This window comes from Haliaeetus leucocephalus, unplaced genomic scaffold (assembly GCF_000737465.1).
Source record: "Haliaeetus leucocephalus isolate CR32 unplaced genomic scaffold, Haliaeetus_leucocephalus-4.0 Scaffold306, whole genome shotgun sequence".
NCBI lineage: Eukaryota > Metazoa > Chordata > Aves > Accipitriformes > Accipitridae > Haliaeetus > Haliaeetus leucocephalus.
The window spans coordinates 6097961-6115423 of NW_010972742.1; the positions used below are offsets into that span (position 1 = coordinate 6097961).

At 45.6% G+C, this 17463-nt stretch overlaps 1 protein-coding gene across 1 annotated transcript; it reads left to right on the forward strand.

Moving 5' to 3' along the window:
• Positions 1–2339: 2339 nt before the first annotated feature.
• URM1 (ubiquitin related modifier 1) lies at positions 2340–16911 on the forward strand. The gene is made up of 5 exons (XM_010571126.1): positions 2340–2376; positions 2508–2600; positions 14797–14878; positions 15888–15936; positions 16659–16911. The coding sequence occupies exons 1-5, from the start codon at positions 2340–2342 to the stop codon at positions 16725–16727; spliced, it is 330 nt and encodes a 109-aa protein (XP_010569428.1). The 3' UTR covers positions 16728–16911.
• Positions 16912–17463: the final 552 nt, after the last annotated feature.

The following is a 17463-nucleotide window of genomic DNA, read 5'->3' on the forward strand; positions in this document are numbered from 1 at the left end:
TGGAACCCGGCCGGGGTGTCAGGCACCGCCGGGAGGGGCCGGGCACTGCCGGGGCGGTTTCCCGCAGCGCTGCCGTGCTGCCCGGGTAGCGCGGTGCTGGGGCCGGCCTGCCCTGCCCGGCCCTTCGGCGCCGAGGCCTCGCTTATGTCTCTGTGTGAGCGTCTTGTACAAGTCCTTTCCTTTCTCCCCTTTTAACCTTTTTTTTTTTTTAATTATTATTAAAATTATTTATAAAAACCTTCCACTCGTTTTTCGGCTTTTCTTCTCTGTACATATATATGTGTGCGTGTGTTTGTGTGTGTGTACATGCGCGCTCAGTTTGCTTTGTGTTTCATTTATTTCGGTTCAGTGTAAAATAGCAGGGTTCTTGCTTTGTAGCATTTTGGTTCGCAGGTCTTCGTTGCTGTAGTATCTGCATTGCTAGCGCACTGGCACTGGGAAGTTGAAGTGTTTGCAGTGGAAGCCTGTGCATATTTGTGGAAATACTTGTGTTATTTTGTTAAAGCCTCCTTTTAGTAGAAGCTAAAAGGCTACTATTTATTTGCTTTTTCCCACCCTTTCACGAACACAGAAATGCCATAACCCTTTAAATACCCTTCTCCTTAAGAATCCTTTCCTCAGTCTTTCCCACTTCCAGCTGCAGCAAGTCTCCTAATTTTCCCAGAAGAGTGAGATGCATTTTTGCTTCCCTTGGAAATGCATAAATGAGCTCTCTATGTACAAATCACAGCTGAGTTCCCCACAGCTAGCGCATTACAGAAGGACCTTATCTTGCAATCTACATTTCCCACTGTAACAAAGCGTGACCTTGTTTTCATTACATAAAAAAATGTTTTTCATATAATTGCTGTGACTTGTTCTCTTGCATGAATCTCAGCTCATGTTAATAATCACTGCTTCAATTTTCAGATAACTATTTTTTGTGAGCTGGTGGAAGAACACCAACAGAGTGCTCTTTAGGAGAGTTGCTGCATATAAGTAACGCTGCCGAGGGCATAACAAGGGTTCTGTTGTGCTCTTCCGTTGCAGAGCCAAGAAAACCTAGTGTGGCATTTTAAGATATTGAATTTAAAGGAACTTAGTAACGTCTGGATGTATCTTTGTTGATATTTACGTGGGGATTATTTATTTTAAAGACCTCTCTTTATTGTGTTGGTCTCCAAGGGATGCAAGGCACCCATAAGTTTCCAGAAAGTAACTTCATAAGAAAATTTTATAAAGTAACCTATGTTTAAGTTGGAAGAACATTTTGCCACAATTATATGCCCTTTGAAAACGGGTTGGTTGTTTTTTTACCTCAGTTGAGTATCAAGTGAGTAGAGTTTTTTAAGAGTTTCCTAACTGTTAAAACTTTGGCCACCCTGTTCAGTCTGGAGTCAAGAGCTCGCATTATCTGCTTCTGTGTCCTGTATCTTAAAGTAGCATCTGTGTTTAATATCCATGTCCCTACTCACATGATAAAGTTTCATAATCTTCTAAGACTGAGTTTGGCCTGTGGCCTCACAACATCAGGAAAATATGTTTGTAAAGCTCAAGATTTTCATAACTGTTCTTTTTCCAGAAAAAGAATATAGGTGAGGAGCTTCCTGAGGCTTATGAGTTGCAGTTACGAAAATCAGTTATTTTTTCTAAGTCTAAGGAGATTAGGCACCTGGACCCAGTTTAAATCCCTTTTTTTTCAGGTGTGAGGACCAGCTCCTGTACTTGCCAGCCTCTGCATATTTTGCTCACACTTGATCTCTTGTGCTTGCAGAGGCCATCATTTAGTTATCTGAGGCTAGTCCCCCAGTGTGTTCTGAATATCAGAAGAGGGATGTTCGTCAGGTTGTTCAGTGGAGGAAGATTGTGTATTTATTTATTTTTACTTTTATCATCATGGTTGCTTGCTCTGCTTGCTTCTCCTGGTCAAGTCCCTCCTGAGAGGGAATGCTTTGTAGTAAGTAGATCAAGAAAGGGTTGCCAGGACTCAAGGACTGCTGGCTCTGCAGCTGACTTGCTGTGCAGCCTCATGTGAGTCATTTCCTCTCTCTGTTCACAAGTGGAAAGTGGGGGAATATTTATTCCAGAAGGATGCTACGATTTTTCACGTTTTGTGAAATGCCTTGAGACTTCTGGCTAAAAGGTGTTAGGGACGAGCGATGTTGGATGTAGCATGGTGGCTGTAATATTGTTTGAATTGAAGCAATGCCGATAGCTGAAGGGAGAGGGAGGGCGTTAGGCTAGACACTGCATGGCAGTTTGTAAGCGTGTTGGGATGGGAGCCATCTTCTGTTCTGTTGGGACGATGCCTGGCACCGTGGGGTTCTGGCCCGCAATGGAGCCTCCTGTGTGTGTTGGCGATGGGAGATGGCAAGTTCCCCTACGAACTTGTGGTTTGTGAGAGGAAAAAAGGACAAAGAGAATCCTGTGCTAAATATAGTGTGTGTCATTTGTTTTCTCTGTTGTGGCATCTATGTAAATTGCCTCTTTTGTACTGTCTTCCTTTTGACAATAAAGCAAAATCTCAGTGGTTCATTGTTTTTATTTCAGAGGTGGTGCAGAACTCTTGTTCGATGGTGTCAAAAAGCATCAGGTGACTTTGCCCTGTCAACCAGAGCCTTGTGAGTATCAGAACCTGTTAGATAACTTGAAAGAATGACAACAAATGAAACAAAGCTGGTTTGTACAGCAGTTTCATTAGTTGGCAACAAGAATCAATGTGTTTTAAAAGCACTTTCCGACGTGCCGTGGATCAGATAGCTTGGCAGACGATGGTTAGTCCTCAAAGTAAATAACCAAGCAGAAATAGTTTGAGCATCTTTCCTGTCTTCTAAGCACTTGTGAATCAAGTCCTTCCTTAAAACTTTTGCCTCCCTCCTCCTGGATAGACAATGGCCTCTGAATGTTTCCATCAAGTATACATTTGTCTTGCTTGATACTTGAAACCACCAATAACCTCCTCTCTCCTTTGTTTTTTCTTCCCTGTTCTGAGGTTTCCAAGAGGCATATGTATGTATGTGTGCTTATATATGTCATATATAGATATGTGGGTGTGTGTATAGCAATATAACATAAATGTATTTTATCTACTCATTTGACTTTCAAGTATATGTAATCGTTTTATATTAACTATGCAGTTGAAAATGGCAAAGCTAATGCTCGAACATGATACTGGACATCCTGCATATAGCCTTCTCTACAATAAAACATAAGATGCTGTTAAGCTAAAGACTTGAGTGTCCCAGTGATAAATAGTCATAATCTCTGGCTTGTGATTTGGAATATCAGTACTGAGAAGTGCTGTACTAACTCTCTCGTTTCTCCTTATGTGTGTGCATACTTCAGTTGCAACGTAATTTTGCCGCAGGTATGTTTTGAATTCTTCCAGCTAGATAGCAATGCTTTATGCTCTTTGAGAGTGGGATTATAAACTGAAATAATACAAAGCATCGGGGAATGCTAACAACTAATATCTCATGAATGGCTAATACCATAATCTATGTGCTGTGAATCTTCAGGCCTGAAATCTTCTTGCCATGCCTGGAAGTAATTAGAGATTGGTAGAAGCGCTTTTGATGCTTGGACTTAAGTATGTGTAATTCAAATATAATAGGAGCACTGGAATAGTATCTTATCTTGTGGTTAAGGACAGGGACTAGGGATCCAGAAGCAAGACCTGATGCTGATTTGCTTCGTGAGTTTAGTCGTGTTGCTTAACTTTCCCCTGTTGCTAGTGAAGTAGTAGTGATACTTTCATGTATCACGAGAGAGTTCAGCATTAAATTCCAGCACTGTTAAAGCACTTAAGATCCTTAAATGGAAGGTAGTAAAGAAATGCCAAAACACTCATTTAGTTGGTTTATAAACTTGGGGGCTAGAGCATTGTTTTTGTCAGTGTTCTGTAAATTTCAAATACCCACTGATACCCACAGCATTGGTGGTGTTCAAACCATGATCAGATGCTCAAGAAGAAGGGGTTATTACATGAGATGTTTATTTTTGTCAGGGGAAGGGAGGGGATTAATATCCTTCTAGCCTGATGGTTGTTGTTGGTGCAGTTGTATGTAGCCTAATCCATTCCCACTTGAAGTTGCTTGGAAGACTTCTGTAGACTTCACGAGGAGCTGGATTTATCCTAAAGGATAAATCTTTCCCTGAAGATCTGGCTCAGTCTCAGGGTTCAAACTCATGATCTCCAGTGATTCATTCCACATTCATCTAACACATTATTGCCCCCAGCTTTTCACGCTGCCTTGTTTTTCAGATGCTGCTATCCCTGTAATAAGAGTGGCAGAATGGACAGTGTGCCCACTTGCCAGCTCCCCCGATTTGCAGCCTGCAGTTTTCATGTGCATTGAGTGACAGGGAGGTTTCAGTTTTTGGGCAGGTTGTGGATTGCAGCAGCTGAGGAGCAGAGACTGAATTGTGAGGCTTCTGCTATAGTGATATTTACACCCAGCACAGGGATGGGGTGGGCAGACGTGCAGTTACCGTCTGACAGTAAGGGATCACTGGAGACACTCCTCATAATATTTCTGGATGAGAATTATATTGAAGTGAGGAATCGGTAGAAACGGATCAGAAACATGTGAACAAGAAATTTGGTAAATTCTTGTATTTTTATATTACTCGTAATGCCTTGTATTTTCCTCATTCACATTAAGAAAGTTTAATTCACCTATCTCTGGGTAAAGAAAGATGTAGTATGTTCCCTGCTGCCCTCGTGCAGCCAGAATTACAAGAATTAGAGAAATAAAACAGCTGAGTTCTACTTGGTGCATCCTGTTGCTTACCTTACCCTGCATGTCCATCAGTTAATACTCTGGGGAAAGATCTGTAGTATGAACACTGCTTGAAGACCTGCACTTCTAACCCCATTTTAACTGATTTCATTAGCCATCAAGCTTATTTTTGGCCATTTTGGCCTCTCTTACCCACTCTTCCTTTCTTTCTAGGTTATTTTTGTCTTTGTCCTCCTTTTTGCAGAGCAGCTGGTTCTCTCGGGGACATTGGGTCCAGCTATATTTTAATTGTTTAGGCATTTTTATATATATCCCAGAGGTGAGGGGAGGTGGAAAATTATATGAAGAAATACGTACAAATATTTACATGAATAAAACAAGCTGTGCTCCATAGTTGACACGGACAATGTTCTCTGAATGATAATAATGTTGTTTGAACAAAGTCTTATGTGGTCATTTCCTTTTTCCTGGTAACAGGCACTAGGTGGAAAGTAGGTGGGTTCCAGATCCAGTTAACTTTTTCAAGAAGATTTGATTCTCTGTCCTTCTCTGACGCCTGGAGGTGGGCTCCTAGAGGGATTAGGAAAGGCAGGAGGAAGGAAGCTGCAAATGGGACAAGAGCAAGCCACGAGGGGTACAGCCGTGTAGTGGGACCTATTTTTATAATCCAAGGGGCTTTTTGTATCCTAACATCAGTAAAACAGCAGTTCTTTATTTCCAAAGCAGAGCTGTCTTAGTCTGCATGTTGAAGTTGCTGCCAAGTAGGAACTTAAAAAGGTGTGATATATATCTGCATAGGCAGATTTACTTAAGCCACACTTTGTGCAGGACTGTGTAATCTTTTAGAGCTGTTGCGGAAAGAAGACCTCAAGTTAAACAAGAATCTTGTCCCAAATTGCTGGCTATTTTGATGATCTCATTGATAATGCTGTTAGAGGATCTAAAGGCATTAATGCCCTGTTGGCTTATTCTGCATAAAAACAGTGTGTGTGGGAGAAAGCAGCTGGGGGAATAACGATATTTGTCACATGGAGAGAGGATTAAATTGGCAGGGAAATCAACTTTATTTTCAAGCATCTAAGAGGCTATTAGAGACAATGGAGCATAAAAGAGAGAAACCCTAAATTAAAAACTGAAAATGTATTTGGCAGCCTCCTCCTGAAACAAGCCACAGTAATTTAACCAAGTGCTTCAGTAATCAAATAGATCATTGTATGACTGCTCTGCAAGTGATGCCGGAGCTCCTTCCTCCATCTCGCTGGGACTCACAGTGGTGGATTTGTCTATGGCCATGTGAGTTGCATGGACGCTGTTGGAAGGGTAGGAAGTCACTGGCATTGTTTAACCCTTGTAGTCATTTCAGGTTTAGCTCACCAGCGTCATGCTGGTGAAGAGTGCTTACAAACCTCTCTGCTGTGCTGTCTACTGGATATTGTATCTGGAGGTTGGGGCTCTTTGTAAAGTCTCTGGCAGTTGTGCTGCAGGCTGCTCAGCTGTGGGTCCAGGCCTTCGAATTCCAACTTCTCCCATGGTTTCAGTGATGGGACTTGTGTTTTTGGAGCAGCAGTGACCAGTTTCAGCACCTTCTTGGGTAATCAAGAATTCACTGTGTGTTTTGGCACTTACAAGTCTGGAAGGATAAATTTTTAATCAGTGTGTTTTGGTAATTGTTTGTGGTTTCCCTTTACCAAAACCTCAGGGAAAAAGCCTGTTGCTAATCAGATTTTTTTTAGAGGGAAAATTAAAATAATCTGCCAATTGCTGCTTATATTAAATCCCTGGAGCATGGCCTGCTCCTCGAGAGCTTTGCTTTCCAGGGTCCTTGTTCTGCACAGCATGGAGGACTGCTAGGGAGTTGGGAGCATTCATCCTCTCGGAAAAGAGCCTGAGGATCTCAAGAGATCAGACCTGTGTTACAGGCCGAGTGGCTTAAAAAATACAGGATGGCACGTGTTCAGAGTTGACTGGGGTGCTGTGCCAAAACAACGTGTAAAATCAAGAGTGGCAGTTGGCATCGATTGTCTGTAAATGCCCAGTGCTATTGCTAGGTAGTACATAATAGTTAAGTTATTAATATTCTGGAATGCTTTTATTGCTCTGTTTATTATTCCTAACATTTTAAAACTTGCTCCAAAGAAAGAATAAAAATATATTTGGTAATGCAGAGGCTTATTAGAAGAATGATAGAAAACCCCCATAGCTCTATGGAACTTGATGCAGTCAAATATTTTTAACCACGGTGTATGGTACTCGCAGGTCTCAAAGGACTCTGGGGTTATTCCACTACTTGTGCATCTCTCTCAGGCAGGTAATTATGTATTTGCTGGCAAGGAAGGGGGATTCAGTGGGTTATGCAGGGTGGAACCTCAGGCTGGACCAGCTCAGCCCTGGATCCCGGCTGCTCTTTTCAGCAATTGGTGCAAGGAGCTGCATTTGCAGCCCTGGGAGCCCGGTGTGATGCTGCAGGTCTGCTGCTGCCACGATCAAGCGGTCCCTGCTGCATTTGCAGCCCTGGTGCGGGGCTCAGCGGCTGCGTGCAGAGCTTCGGGTCGCCGTCCCAGCGAGGCCACGCGTCGCTTCTGTGCAAGGAACGAGTCCTTCAGAGGGAACGGGGAACCAAATGCGCGCCCTCGCAGGAGCAGTCCCAGCATTCTCCTGGGAGGCCGTGGAGCCGTGTTACCGGATCAGCTCATCCCAACTCATTGTGGAAGGAGCTTCCCAGGCACCCAGAAACCAGCTCTTGTGTGTGACCAAATCCCTGGGATAACAAAGCCTGGCTGTTCCACCCTCCTTCCCAGCCGCTGTATTGCAGTGCGGACACCTAGCAGGATAACCTTTCTGTGCCAGCCCCCCCTCTCTGCTCTCTCTTTTCTCTTGGTGGGATTTGCTGTGCTGACAGCACTGTTCAGAGGGTGGCAGCGGAGCAGGGCTGGGGAGGAGGATCCGGGCCCTTTAAACCGCTTAGCATGCGGTTCACACGGCTCCGGGCCAGCTGTTCCTTTCTCCTCCTGCCCTCACTCGCAGGAGTTGTTTGCTGAGCTCAGAGCTCCTGTGCAAAATTGCTTTTCAAAAGAGCCACTTTCTGCTTAATTAAACAATGAGCCGCCGTCCCTCTGCACATCTGTAAAGCTCCCTCTGCAGCCCCTTTATCCCACAAACTGCTCCATTCTTACCTCCATTCACTTGTAAATCTTACCCCCCCTCTCCTCCACCCTGATCATCTCACTGGCCCTTTCTTTTCCCCTTTCAAGTAAGACTGAGGGGCTTGGAGTATCTGTGGGGGTGGCTGGGTTGGGTGGACAGGAATCGGTTTAATGGTGCTTGCCCTATATGAAAGTCTAATAATAGCAAAGCAGATCTGAGCCTGAAAGTGAGAGGCGAGGACTGGACGCTGCGCAATTTCTGTATTTAGAGGAATAAAATCATGGCAGTTCCTGAGCCGAGCTGAAACACTGACTCATCCAGCAGCCAGAGGGGACACCAGCCAGGCTGGGAGGGGTGCAAGGAGTTGACTTCAAGGCACTTTCTGATCCAGCTGGCAGTGCCAGGGAGAGCCCAGCCCACGGGATTCCCTCAGCCAGGCTGGCTTCGTGCAGGGCAGTGCCAGGCTGTCGGGGAATCCCTCTGCACGCTGGCAGGAGCAGCCACCTTCCTCTGTGGTCTGGGGTCTCATATCAGCTCTGTGTAGTCTCTTGTAATAGTGATAAGGTTTTCCTTTTTAACCCTCAGTGCACGTGCATGCACACAAAACCCAGAAGCTGGCAAAATAGGAGAGAGGGGAAATTTCAGTTTGATGGGTTTTGGCTAAGCTTTACGCCCGCAGTTAGTAATGCATTCTCTGAATTGTCTTCCTGAGCAGCTTAAAAAAAATTAACCAGCAACATTCAAGGTTAAGCAGGATAAATGAATGGAAAAGTGATGAGGTGGGATATCTCCTTCATCATTGGGAAGGACAGATTATAGCCAGGGTGACGCAATATCATCTAGCATAGATTGATAGGGAGGGATGAAGGAATGGGAGTTTGGTGCATTAGCAGAAGATTCCTGACTGCAAAAACTATTAGACCATGGCACAGTCTCCTTGGGGTTTGGTAGTAGGTCTACATTGCTAAAGCATCTTAAAGCGGGCAAAGCTTGGGATGGTCTTTTGAGAATAATTCTGCACTGGCAGAGGGATAAAATCACAGGACCTGTTAAGGAGATGTTATTTTTAATGTCTGCAATTGCCAATCTAGCACTTTGCTGCCAGTGCGATAGTCTTTGAGGCACTCTTGGTTCCTTCCTTTGACAATTTTGAAGGAGAGGCAAGACCCTAGGCCAGCACTAGTGATCTGTGATCCTAATTAAAAGAGACAGTTTGGTGCACTGGCATTTATTTGGGAGCCTGAAGTGACAATAGCATTGGGTGTTACAGGATTAGATGCTCTGACTTTGGAAATGAGTAGGGATTAGGTTTACCCTGAGAATCAGCTCGGAGCTGCTTTTTTTTGTCATGGGAGCTGATGGATCTGGAGGCTTGCTGCTGGCTAGCAAGTGGGATTGGAGATCCCTTGAACTTGTGTTCTCCTGCCAGCAACCTGTAGGGAGTGGAAGATCCCAAGTAGTTCCTCTCCAGTTCATGAGCGTTGTGATTAAAATCTCAGGGCTGAGAATTGCTGGGTGATGGCTGGGATCTGAGTCTTCACTGCTAACAGGAGGGCTATGAAAGACCCCTGTGATCCCTTCCCATTTTGTGGACACAAGAAAATGGAGGAGAGTGTTGCTCTTCTAGCTGAGAAGTGAGAAAAAGATGTCATAAAGCAATTAAAAATTACAGAAACCAAGACCTTGGTGTTCATTTGTAGCAGGCAAGAACAGATGAGAGCAACGACTGGGATTCTCTTATGTCTGGCTGTAGTTACCCCCTAATTTTTTCCCTAGTACTTAAATCACTGCCCACTCCAGTGCATGACAGGATTGGCTTGTGCACTTGTCAGAGAAAATGGATTTTGCTCTTGCTGCAAAATTTTGCCTTGCTGCTCACTCTGCGTAGTACTGAACCCATTTGCCTGTGACTCCATTTATATCAGCTATTCCAGGTCTTCTTCTGCAGTTTATGGCACACCATCGTCTGCTTCAGCGAATGATTTGCATATCAGATGGGAGGCTGGAGGAGTCTGAAGGATCCCTTAGGTCAGGTTTTGTAACAAGCTCTTTTAGAGAGCAGATTCCTGGAGGGCCATCAGATTCAAAAGCAGAGAGAAGGCACGCACCTGGAGGGGCAGCAGGTATTGGGAGCTGGTTCGTCTATTTTAAAAACAAGCTGCTTAAGCAGGGAAAGGGGCATACAAATTGTCTTTCCATACATTTCCATGCAGGCAGGGGGAATAATGGCAGAGGAGCGGCAGGGAAGGGGCTTTGTCATGGTTACAGGCCGGTGGCTGAGAATGTGGGTGGAGCGGCGCTCGTCCAGAGTTAGTGACCTCAGCAAATTGGAGCTCAGCCATGGTCAGTATGATAAATGATCTTATTCTGGGTCAAAGAAATGGTACCCCACAGGGAGGTATCCGCAAGGCGGCCCGGGAAAGCACTGTGCGCTTGCAGCACTGACCCCTTAGTGACCAGTGCTGCATATATCTTATTTATTACGGACCAGAAGGGAATTTTCCATGGTTTGGCCTTTATAGGATTCCCCTATTTCCCTGAAATAAGCTCCCAGTTCTGCAGCCAAGGCAAGAATATGGGTGTAATTACACCCTCTGGGTGCCCTTCGAGGCACTTTGTGCTTTGTGTGGGTTTGTATATGGATTTTAAGGCAGGGACATGGAGGTGTCTGATTATTGCATGTGTGCGTGTGTGAATCTGCCAGCGACCTGTGCAGCTCCCTGGGAGCAGAGAGCTGCGTGTCTGTGTCAACTGGTATTACAGTTGCACAAAATCCTTCTGCGTTTCTGCACATTTATCAGTTCAGTGTGAGATCCTTCTAGTGCAACACCCAGCTTGGTGCTTCTTATTTGAGGCACCTGGTTTCTCTCTGCACACAGCGAGTGTCCTCTTAGCTGAGTTATCACTGATGAATCTGTCAGGCCCAGGAGGTTTTATTGAGCTAGGAAAGATCTATGGATTTCAGCCCTGGTTTTGAGGGTGCAAATGAACCTGGGCTCTTGTTCCAGGCAGTACTAAAATGGAGTCTTAGATGCATTTCTCTTGCAGAGGAAGCTCAGCAGATTCTTCATCAAGGAACAGTTGTGGTAATTCAGAAGATCAGGCCTTGGAAGATACGCAAGGGGACCGAGCAGACTGTGCAGTTCTGTCTGCCACAACCAGAAGTGTTTATGATGCAGCTGGGCTGCAAATGAGCCGACGCTGTTGGGTTTTTGTATGCATGCTCGCTGCAGTTTTTGCATCCTGTCTGCTTGCGTGACAAGCCAATGACTTTGTGTCACTGCAAGCACACACTTCATTTTCCTGAGCTGTGTGTTTCGCTGGGTGATTTGTTTTATGCATGTATTGTGGATTTGAGCTCCCATCTGTGCACTTGAACTAAACAGTTTTCTCAAACATTTGTCGGTTTTTCTTTTTTTAATTAACTTTAGATTATTTTTTCTGAGAATTTGGGGAGGTCTGATGTACTGTTAGCACAAGCAACAGAAGCTGTCTCTGTATACAAATAAGACAGGGATTTCCTACCATGTGCTTCAGTCCCTCCTTTGCAGTTTGAGAATATTTCAGCTTCCTTGGCCGGTTCACTCTGGCTTCTCTGCTGATGCTGCCAATGGTGAGGACAGTTAACAATAATTAGAGTGGATTTTTTGGTGCGGAAATTTGTTTGCTGTGACTCCTCAAATAGAGTAGTCTACCAAAAGGATTTCATGGCAACTGTGCAGCAATGGTAAAAATATATATCGTTACTGGGATGAGCTGGACTTGAGTTGGTGATGCGGGAGCGAAATGCTGCATCGTCTCAGCTCTCACCTGGACCTCAGTCCAGGGCCAAAATGCATGGTTGCTTTTGCAGCCAAATGGCAGCATGTGTAGTACAACTGTGCTCCTGCAAATAGCAAATGCCTCTGTTCTGTGATGGAGGCCAGCTTCAGAACCAACACAGCTGTAAAATTGCTGTGTCGTAGTGACAGTTTAACTTGTCAGCGGATGTGGTGCCTGACCAGGTTGAGATTTTTTTCCTTCCTTATATGTCATTTGTAGAGGACCTGCTGTTTGCATAGCAAATCCTCAGCCCAGGAGCTGGAAACCTGTTAGACCCGTAGTGTAGTATCAGAAAGAAAATGTCTTGGGAACACTACGTATGTCAACTGCAAGAGATAAGCGGTTGTGCTATAATTTACCTCTTATTATTTCCATCATGATAATATACAGAGTCCTGAGCTGTTGATCAAGACTGCTATTTGAAGCACTGAGCTGCAAGATGGCTTCTCCCCAGACCACTTGGAATGGAAGTAATCTTGTACCTTTTCAGTATCTTACTTGTGGGAGATGGTTTTGGTGTGGCTCTAGTCATTTTTCATCCTTTATAATTGATTTATTCTAGTAATATTGGTGTACAGAATGTAGAGACATGAAGGTGGGCAAAAAATTCAATGCTGAGAAAGCAGCCAAAAGTATTATGTCTTAAGGGTGGCTGCAGAGAAGAGGTCTTAATTTTTGTTGCCATTCGGAGCGGGGAAGCTCCAGGCGTGCACAGGAGTATCAGTTTTTTTCCTAATGTCAAATTCTTCAGTATGTGTGTACGTGACTTCTGGGGAGGAGTAAATGAATGTAGGCTCAGGTGGGGCTGAAAATAACATTTATTATGGAAGGCGTAGGGGTGAGGGAGTATTCCAGCTCAGCCTCGAATAAATCAGTCCTCTCGCCCCTTCGTCCAGGCTGCTTCTAGGTGGCTGTGTTTTATCCAGCTGGTGCAGCGTGTTTCTGTTTAAATGATCTCTCCTGAAAGGTCCCAGAGGAAAGGGCTGCTTATTCCATGCAAGGAGAATGGTATATGGCACAGTTCATTGTTGTGTGCCCTGCCGCAAGTGCATAAATATGAAACAGCTCGCAGGCGCTGCTGCGGTGGGGCTGGTGTCCCCTTTGAGCCCCCCCTCCTTCTCCTGAAGGCTCCTCTCCGGCTTTCTTCCTCTCTGGCTTTCATTTCTTGGTGATGGAGAGCAGGAGCCGTTTGGGTGTGAGATCCTGAGGGCTTTACATTGCAGCAGCATTTTTCAGGGGAAGGTGAATATAGTCAACTCTTGTTCTGGCGGCTGACTGACCGGCACGGTATATATACACCTTCTGAGTGGCACTTGCCATCCCCGGTGCATGTTGCTAGGAAAGTGGCAGAAAATGGTCTATTTTGTGCTCTTAACTACATATCATTACAAGGGAAGTCGTGGGTTGGCCCCAGGCAGGTGATCCAGCTCACCGGGCAGTTTTAAGGCACAAAGCAGCTCTTTCTGCCCTGATCAGAGTGATCCAGTGCTCGGAGGCAGCAATACCTGTCATGCTCCAGGCAGCCCTACGGTGGGACGGGTGTGCCAGGGCTCAGGCTGTCATCTGGAGGCACCGATGCCCTGGGAAACCAGGGGGGAACAGAGAGAATCTCAGAGCATCCCCCTCCCCCTTTCCCCAGGAAAAGAGGCCCCCATCTGCTGCAGATGGACATGTCCCCATCGCCTAGTTGATGTGCACCTGCCTATGCCAGGGCTGTTCATCCTTGGTGTGACAGAAGTGGTGGGGGTAGTGTTATTCGGAAGAACCCCAGCTCTGCTCTGGGTAGCATCCGCGATCCCATAAAATCCCAGGGTAAGACAAGCACTGAGTCAAGCTGCTACAAGCACATTTATTTTTGCTGGTTGTGAAGCAAACACATGGGGAATCATACGCAGAGTTTGATTTTAGCTTGGAGAGGCGCATGTGAAAAGGTTCCCCGTGACTATGGCGAGGTTACCACACGTGAGACAGATGTGGAAACCCATCCAGCCATCCCCGCTTGTCCTGCGAGCGGGGCTCCAGCCCTCACTGGTGGATTTGTGCCTTCGAAAAGCTTCCTCGCGCCTTGAAAACAAACAAAACTCTTTCGGGGCTTTCAAAGGGCTGTTTAAAGGAGCCCCGGGAGAATAACTGATTGTGGATTCAGAATGATGAAGTGGTTTGTGGAACAGTGAAATATAGAAGCAAATGCAGGAGAACTCCACATTGCAATTTGTCAGCTTCTCTAAACCCTGTAACGGATTATTCCCCCCCTCTGTCGCTTCTCACCTCTCCAATAGGAAATTAACTGATGCTATCACTAAAGAAATTGTTTTTGCCTCACAAAGTAAAATTGATACTATAAAAACCCGCCAGCAGTGTCTCCTCCTCCTTTTACATGAAGACAAATCCTTCCTGTCACCTACTGAAATGGAAAGATAAAGGCTGAGCTTTAATAAAGAAGCTATAAGCACAAAGTGTAGAAGGAGGGAGCAGGCACGGCATGGGGAACATGCCATGGCAGCAGGTGTGATGCCAAGGCATACTGCAAGTGTCCAAATACAACTACTGTGGCCGGTGCCTGCATGCGTGTTTAATGCATGGTTATGTACATGTTTGTGCCCCAGAACTCTGAGAGGTTGTGCTGGTTTTGGTACCGATAGTATCTGCCTTTACTCCTTTCAGGTTCTTAGGCTTGCTTGTTTGGACTTTTTAAATCTAATTAAACACAGAGAGAGTTAAACATCAATTTGTTAGGTGATAACAGAACATGCAGGATATAGGATGTGTTAAAGAAATCTTAACATCGGCAGTTTCCTGCTGGATTGGCGCTTCAGCAAAAACTGCATTCGTTCTCCGTGGGATGCGTTTTCTGTGGGAAACCTCCTCTGCCAAACTGTGGGGTTTGGGGCAGAGCCCTGAGCTCTGAGCTCCCTTGAGGCAGGGCTGCCCGTTAGATGCTGGTAAGGGACAGTCCTGTTAGGTGGTTTCTTTGACTGGAGGTTTGCAGCTATCGCCATGCATCTTGCATGTTCCTCATCTACTCTTTTGTGGATAAACAATCACTTTGTTCTGGCATCAGCTAGGAGCCGTCAGCTAGTTTGTAAACTGCTGTCCTTTCTCCTTTCAGGGGATATCAGAAACCTGCTAAAGTGGATCAAACAGAATCTGTTGAAAGAACGACCAGAATTATTTATGCAAGGGGAATCTGTGTAAGTACAGCTGTTATGAATCCTCCTTGTGTTTCTCTGTTGATCCCCATGGTTTGGGATATGTTTTTCCTGTTGGTTGCAAGAAGCAAGTTAATGACCATGAAAATATGGGATTTGCTAAAGTGATAATGGGAGATGTCCCACACTACACCTCACCCTGTTCCACAGAGAGCATCTTTTTGCAGCCCTCTCCCCAAATCTTTAAACCTTAAGTTTGAAGCAGGGCCATGTATACTTCCTCTTGGTTGTCACCGGGAGCAGTGTAGTGCATGTATCCTCAATTCCCGGAGTTTTAGCAGGTCTGTCCGTTCCCTGCTGACATCACTGGGACTGAAGCAGTCACTCGGAGAAATGCCAACAAATATTTCTTCTGGGAAATGTATTTTTATTGTCAAAATGGGGCCAACCTCGTGGAGGGGAAAAAAAAAAAAGCCAAGAGAAATGGAGCAGAGTGAGCTGTGTAAGCCATCCCTGACTGCGGGGTGGCGCTGGGGGTGTTTAACATTCGTCACGGATCTTTGTGAGCTGAAGCGTGTGCCAGGTCCCCTGGTAACAGGAGAGACAATTGCAGGACACTGAAGATCAAAGAAGGGGAATCCCTTTGCCTGTAATCAGGGGCTCGGAGTGGATCCCGGGTGTTTAGTGCCTTTGGTAGGGGCACCGGAATAGCTTTCCCTACCTTTGCATCGAGCTCTCTGCACTTGATTGTAGCGCATGGGTTTTAATTACCTGGCTTTTCTACATCGTAAGGAAATGTAGTCATCTCGGAGCATCCTCAGGAATGGTGCATTTTGATTCAAATGAGCTTTGGGATTGCTCCTGCCTCCCCTTTATTTGATCTAGAAAGGGCACAGACTGTACCTGTTTCCACCTCCGTGCTAGGATTCCTTTTTCTCTTTGGCTTTATAGGCAGTCAGCTTGTGATCTGTGCTGTAACATCCCTTGTTCTTAACTATTTGCAAAGCTTTTTAGCAGTCCTGTATCCTAATTATTTCTCTCTCTTCTGCAGGAGGCCAGGAATTTTGGTGCTCATCAACGACGCAGACTGGGAACTAATGGTCTGTACTCCTTCAGTTTGACTTTCTTTGTTGAAAATATTGCTCTGTCTGTTCTGTGGTTGCTCTCAGAGAAGCTATTTCTGATTCTTGCCCCAAGCGAAGCATCGTATTTGAGGGGGAAGGGGCAGGCTGGGATCTCTCTCCCTGTATTGTACTGTGGTTGTTCAGAAGCCTGGAGCCTTTCTCTAACCTGCTGAGTCTCATCAGTCAGCCAGTGTCTGAAGAAAAATCACCCGTATTCCCTGGCCTCTGGCAACGGGCTTCGCACCTCTGGCTGCTAGCAGGTCTCCCCCACGTGTGGGGTAGCAACTTAGTGAGTACTGGGCAGCTTCACAGCCCCAAGCTGACCCCCTTTGCTAGAGTAAGGTGGTGCCGTAGCAGGTGAAGGCAGCCCTGGGGAAATTTCTACCAAAGCAGGAAACTGGTAAGTATCTTCCCTTTTCAGCCCACTGTTGTGCTCAGACAACAAACAGCCCTTAACTATTTTCCTGCCTCAGGCAACCACCTGTTCTGTCAAAACCCTGGTCCAGAAAGTGGTGTGGGATAATGAACGTCAGCTCCTTGTCTGATCTCTCACCTTTGCTTCCGTTATGATGAAAACATCAGTCTATCCCCTTCTGCTCTCCCTAACACTCACCATCTTTTTATGAGCTGTTTTCTCTTTGCAGCTAGTATTTGGAAATGACATTTAAACCATTTTTCTTTTTTTTCTTGGCCTGCAGGGTGAGCTGGATTATAAACTCCAGGACCAGGATAATGTGCTTTTCATCTCGACATTGCACGGCGGGTGAACTCCTGGAAAAACAAGAGGATGTAAATCCAAATCCCTGGGCAAAAAACCCAAACAAAAACCTAAACCCACCCAAACCTCTCTTGAACTGCCTGTGCCCGGTCTCTGCAACTCCCCACCACGTTCACTTGTTACTAGACATCCAAATAAAGACCCACCAGCACATGGCCTGCTGTCCACTACAACAGCATCCATCTTTTGGTCCTCATTTCACCTCTCCTGACTGCACTTCCAGGTACCCTAATGAGCAGAGAGTACCGGCAGCATGTGGGACTTTGTTTTTCCATGATGGGAGGAAGAGGGGTGCTGAAACTCGAGTAGCGTGATGTGTCTTTGCAGGCAATGAGGCGTTCTGGGGGAGTTGTGCCTGGTTTGGGGCAAGGCTGGGGTGCCTCTGCCTTGGTGCTGGGAACTGGGTTTCTTTTAATACAGTACTTAGTGATGGTACAATCTGTGCACCAGCCACCGTAAGGGTGAGACATGAAGTGCAAGGAAACAAAAGGTTACTTTTCTGTGAGGTAGCAAACATTACAGCCTCAGAGCCCTCTGTAGTGACTTTCCACTTGTGATATTTATTTATGGGAAGTAGGAGAGAAATAGGCTTTTTCGGTTTTGTTTTTCTGATGCCTTATGCCTCTTTCATACCTGAGCTGAGGCAGGGTGAAGTACTAGCCCACGAACAGCGTCAATTTATAACCATTTGGTTGGAGGGGACAAACCCATGCCCGGCCTGAGAC

Bases quoted from the DNA above. Each gene is read 5' to 3' on its own strand.
- URM1 (XM_010571126.1), top strand. From the start codon at position 2,340: ATGGGAGATGGCAAGTTCCCCTACGAACTTGTGGTTT. The intron at 2,377-2,507 runs GTGAGAGGAAAA...GCAAAATCTCAG, and splicing joins CCCCTACGAACTTGTGGTTT to TGGTTCATTGTTTTTATTTC. The intron at 14,879-15,887 runs GTAAGTACAGCT...TCTCTTCTGCAG, and splicing joins TTTATGCAAGGGGAATCTGT to GAGGCCAGGAATTTTGGTGC.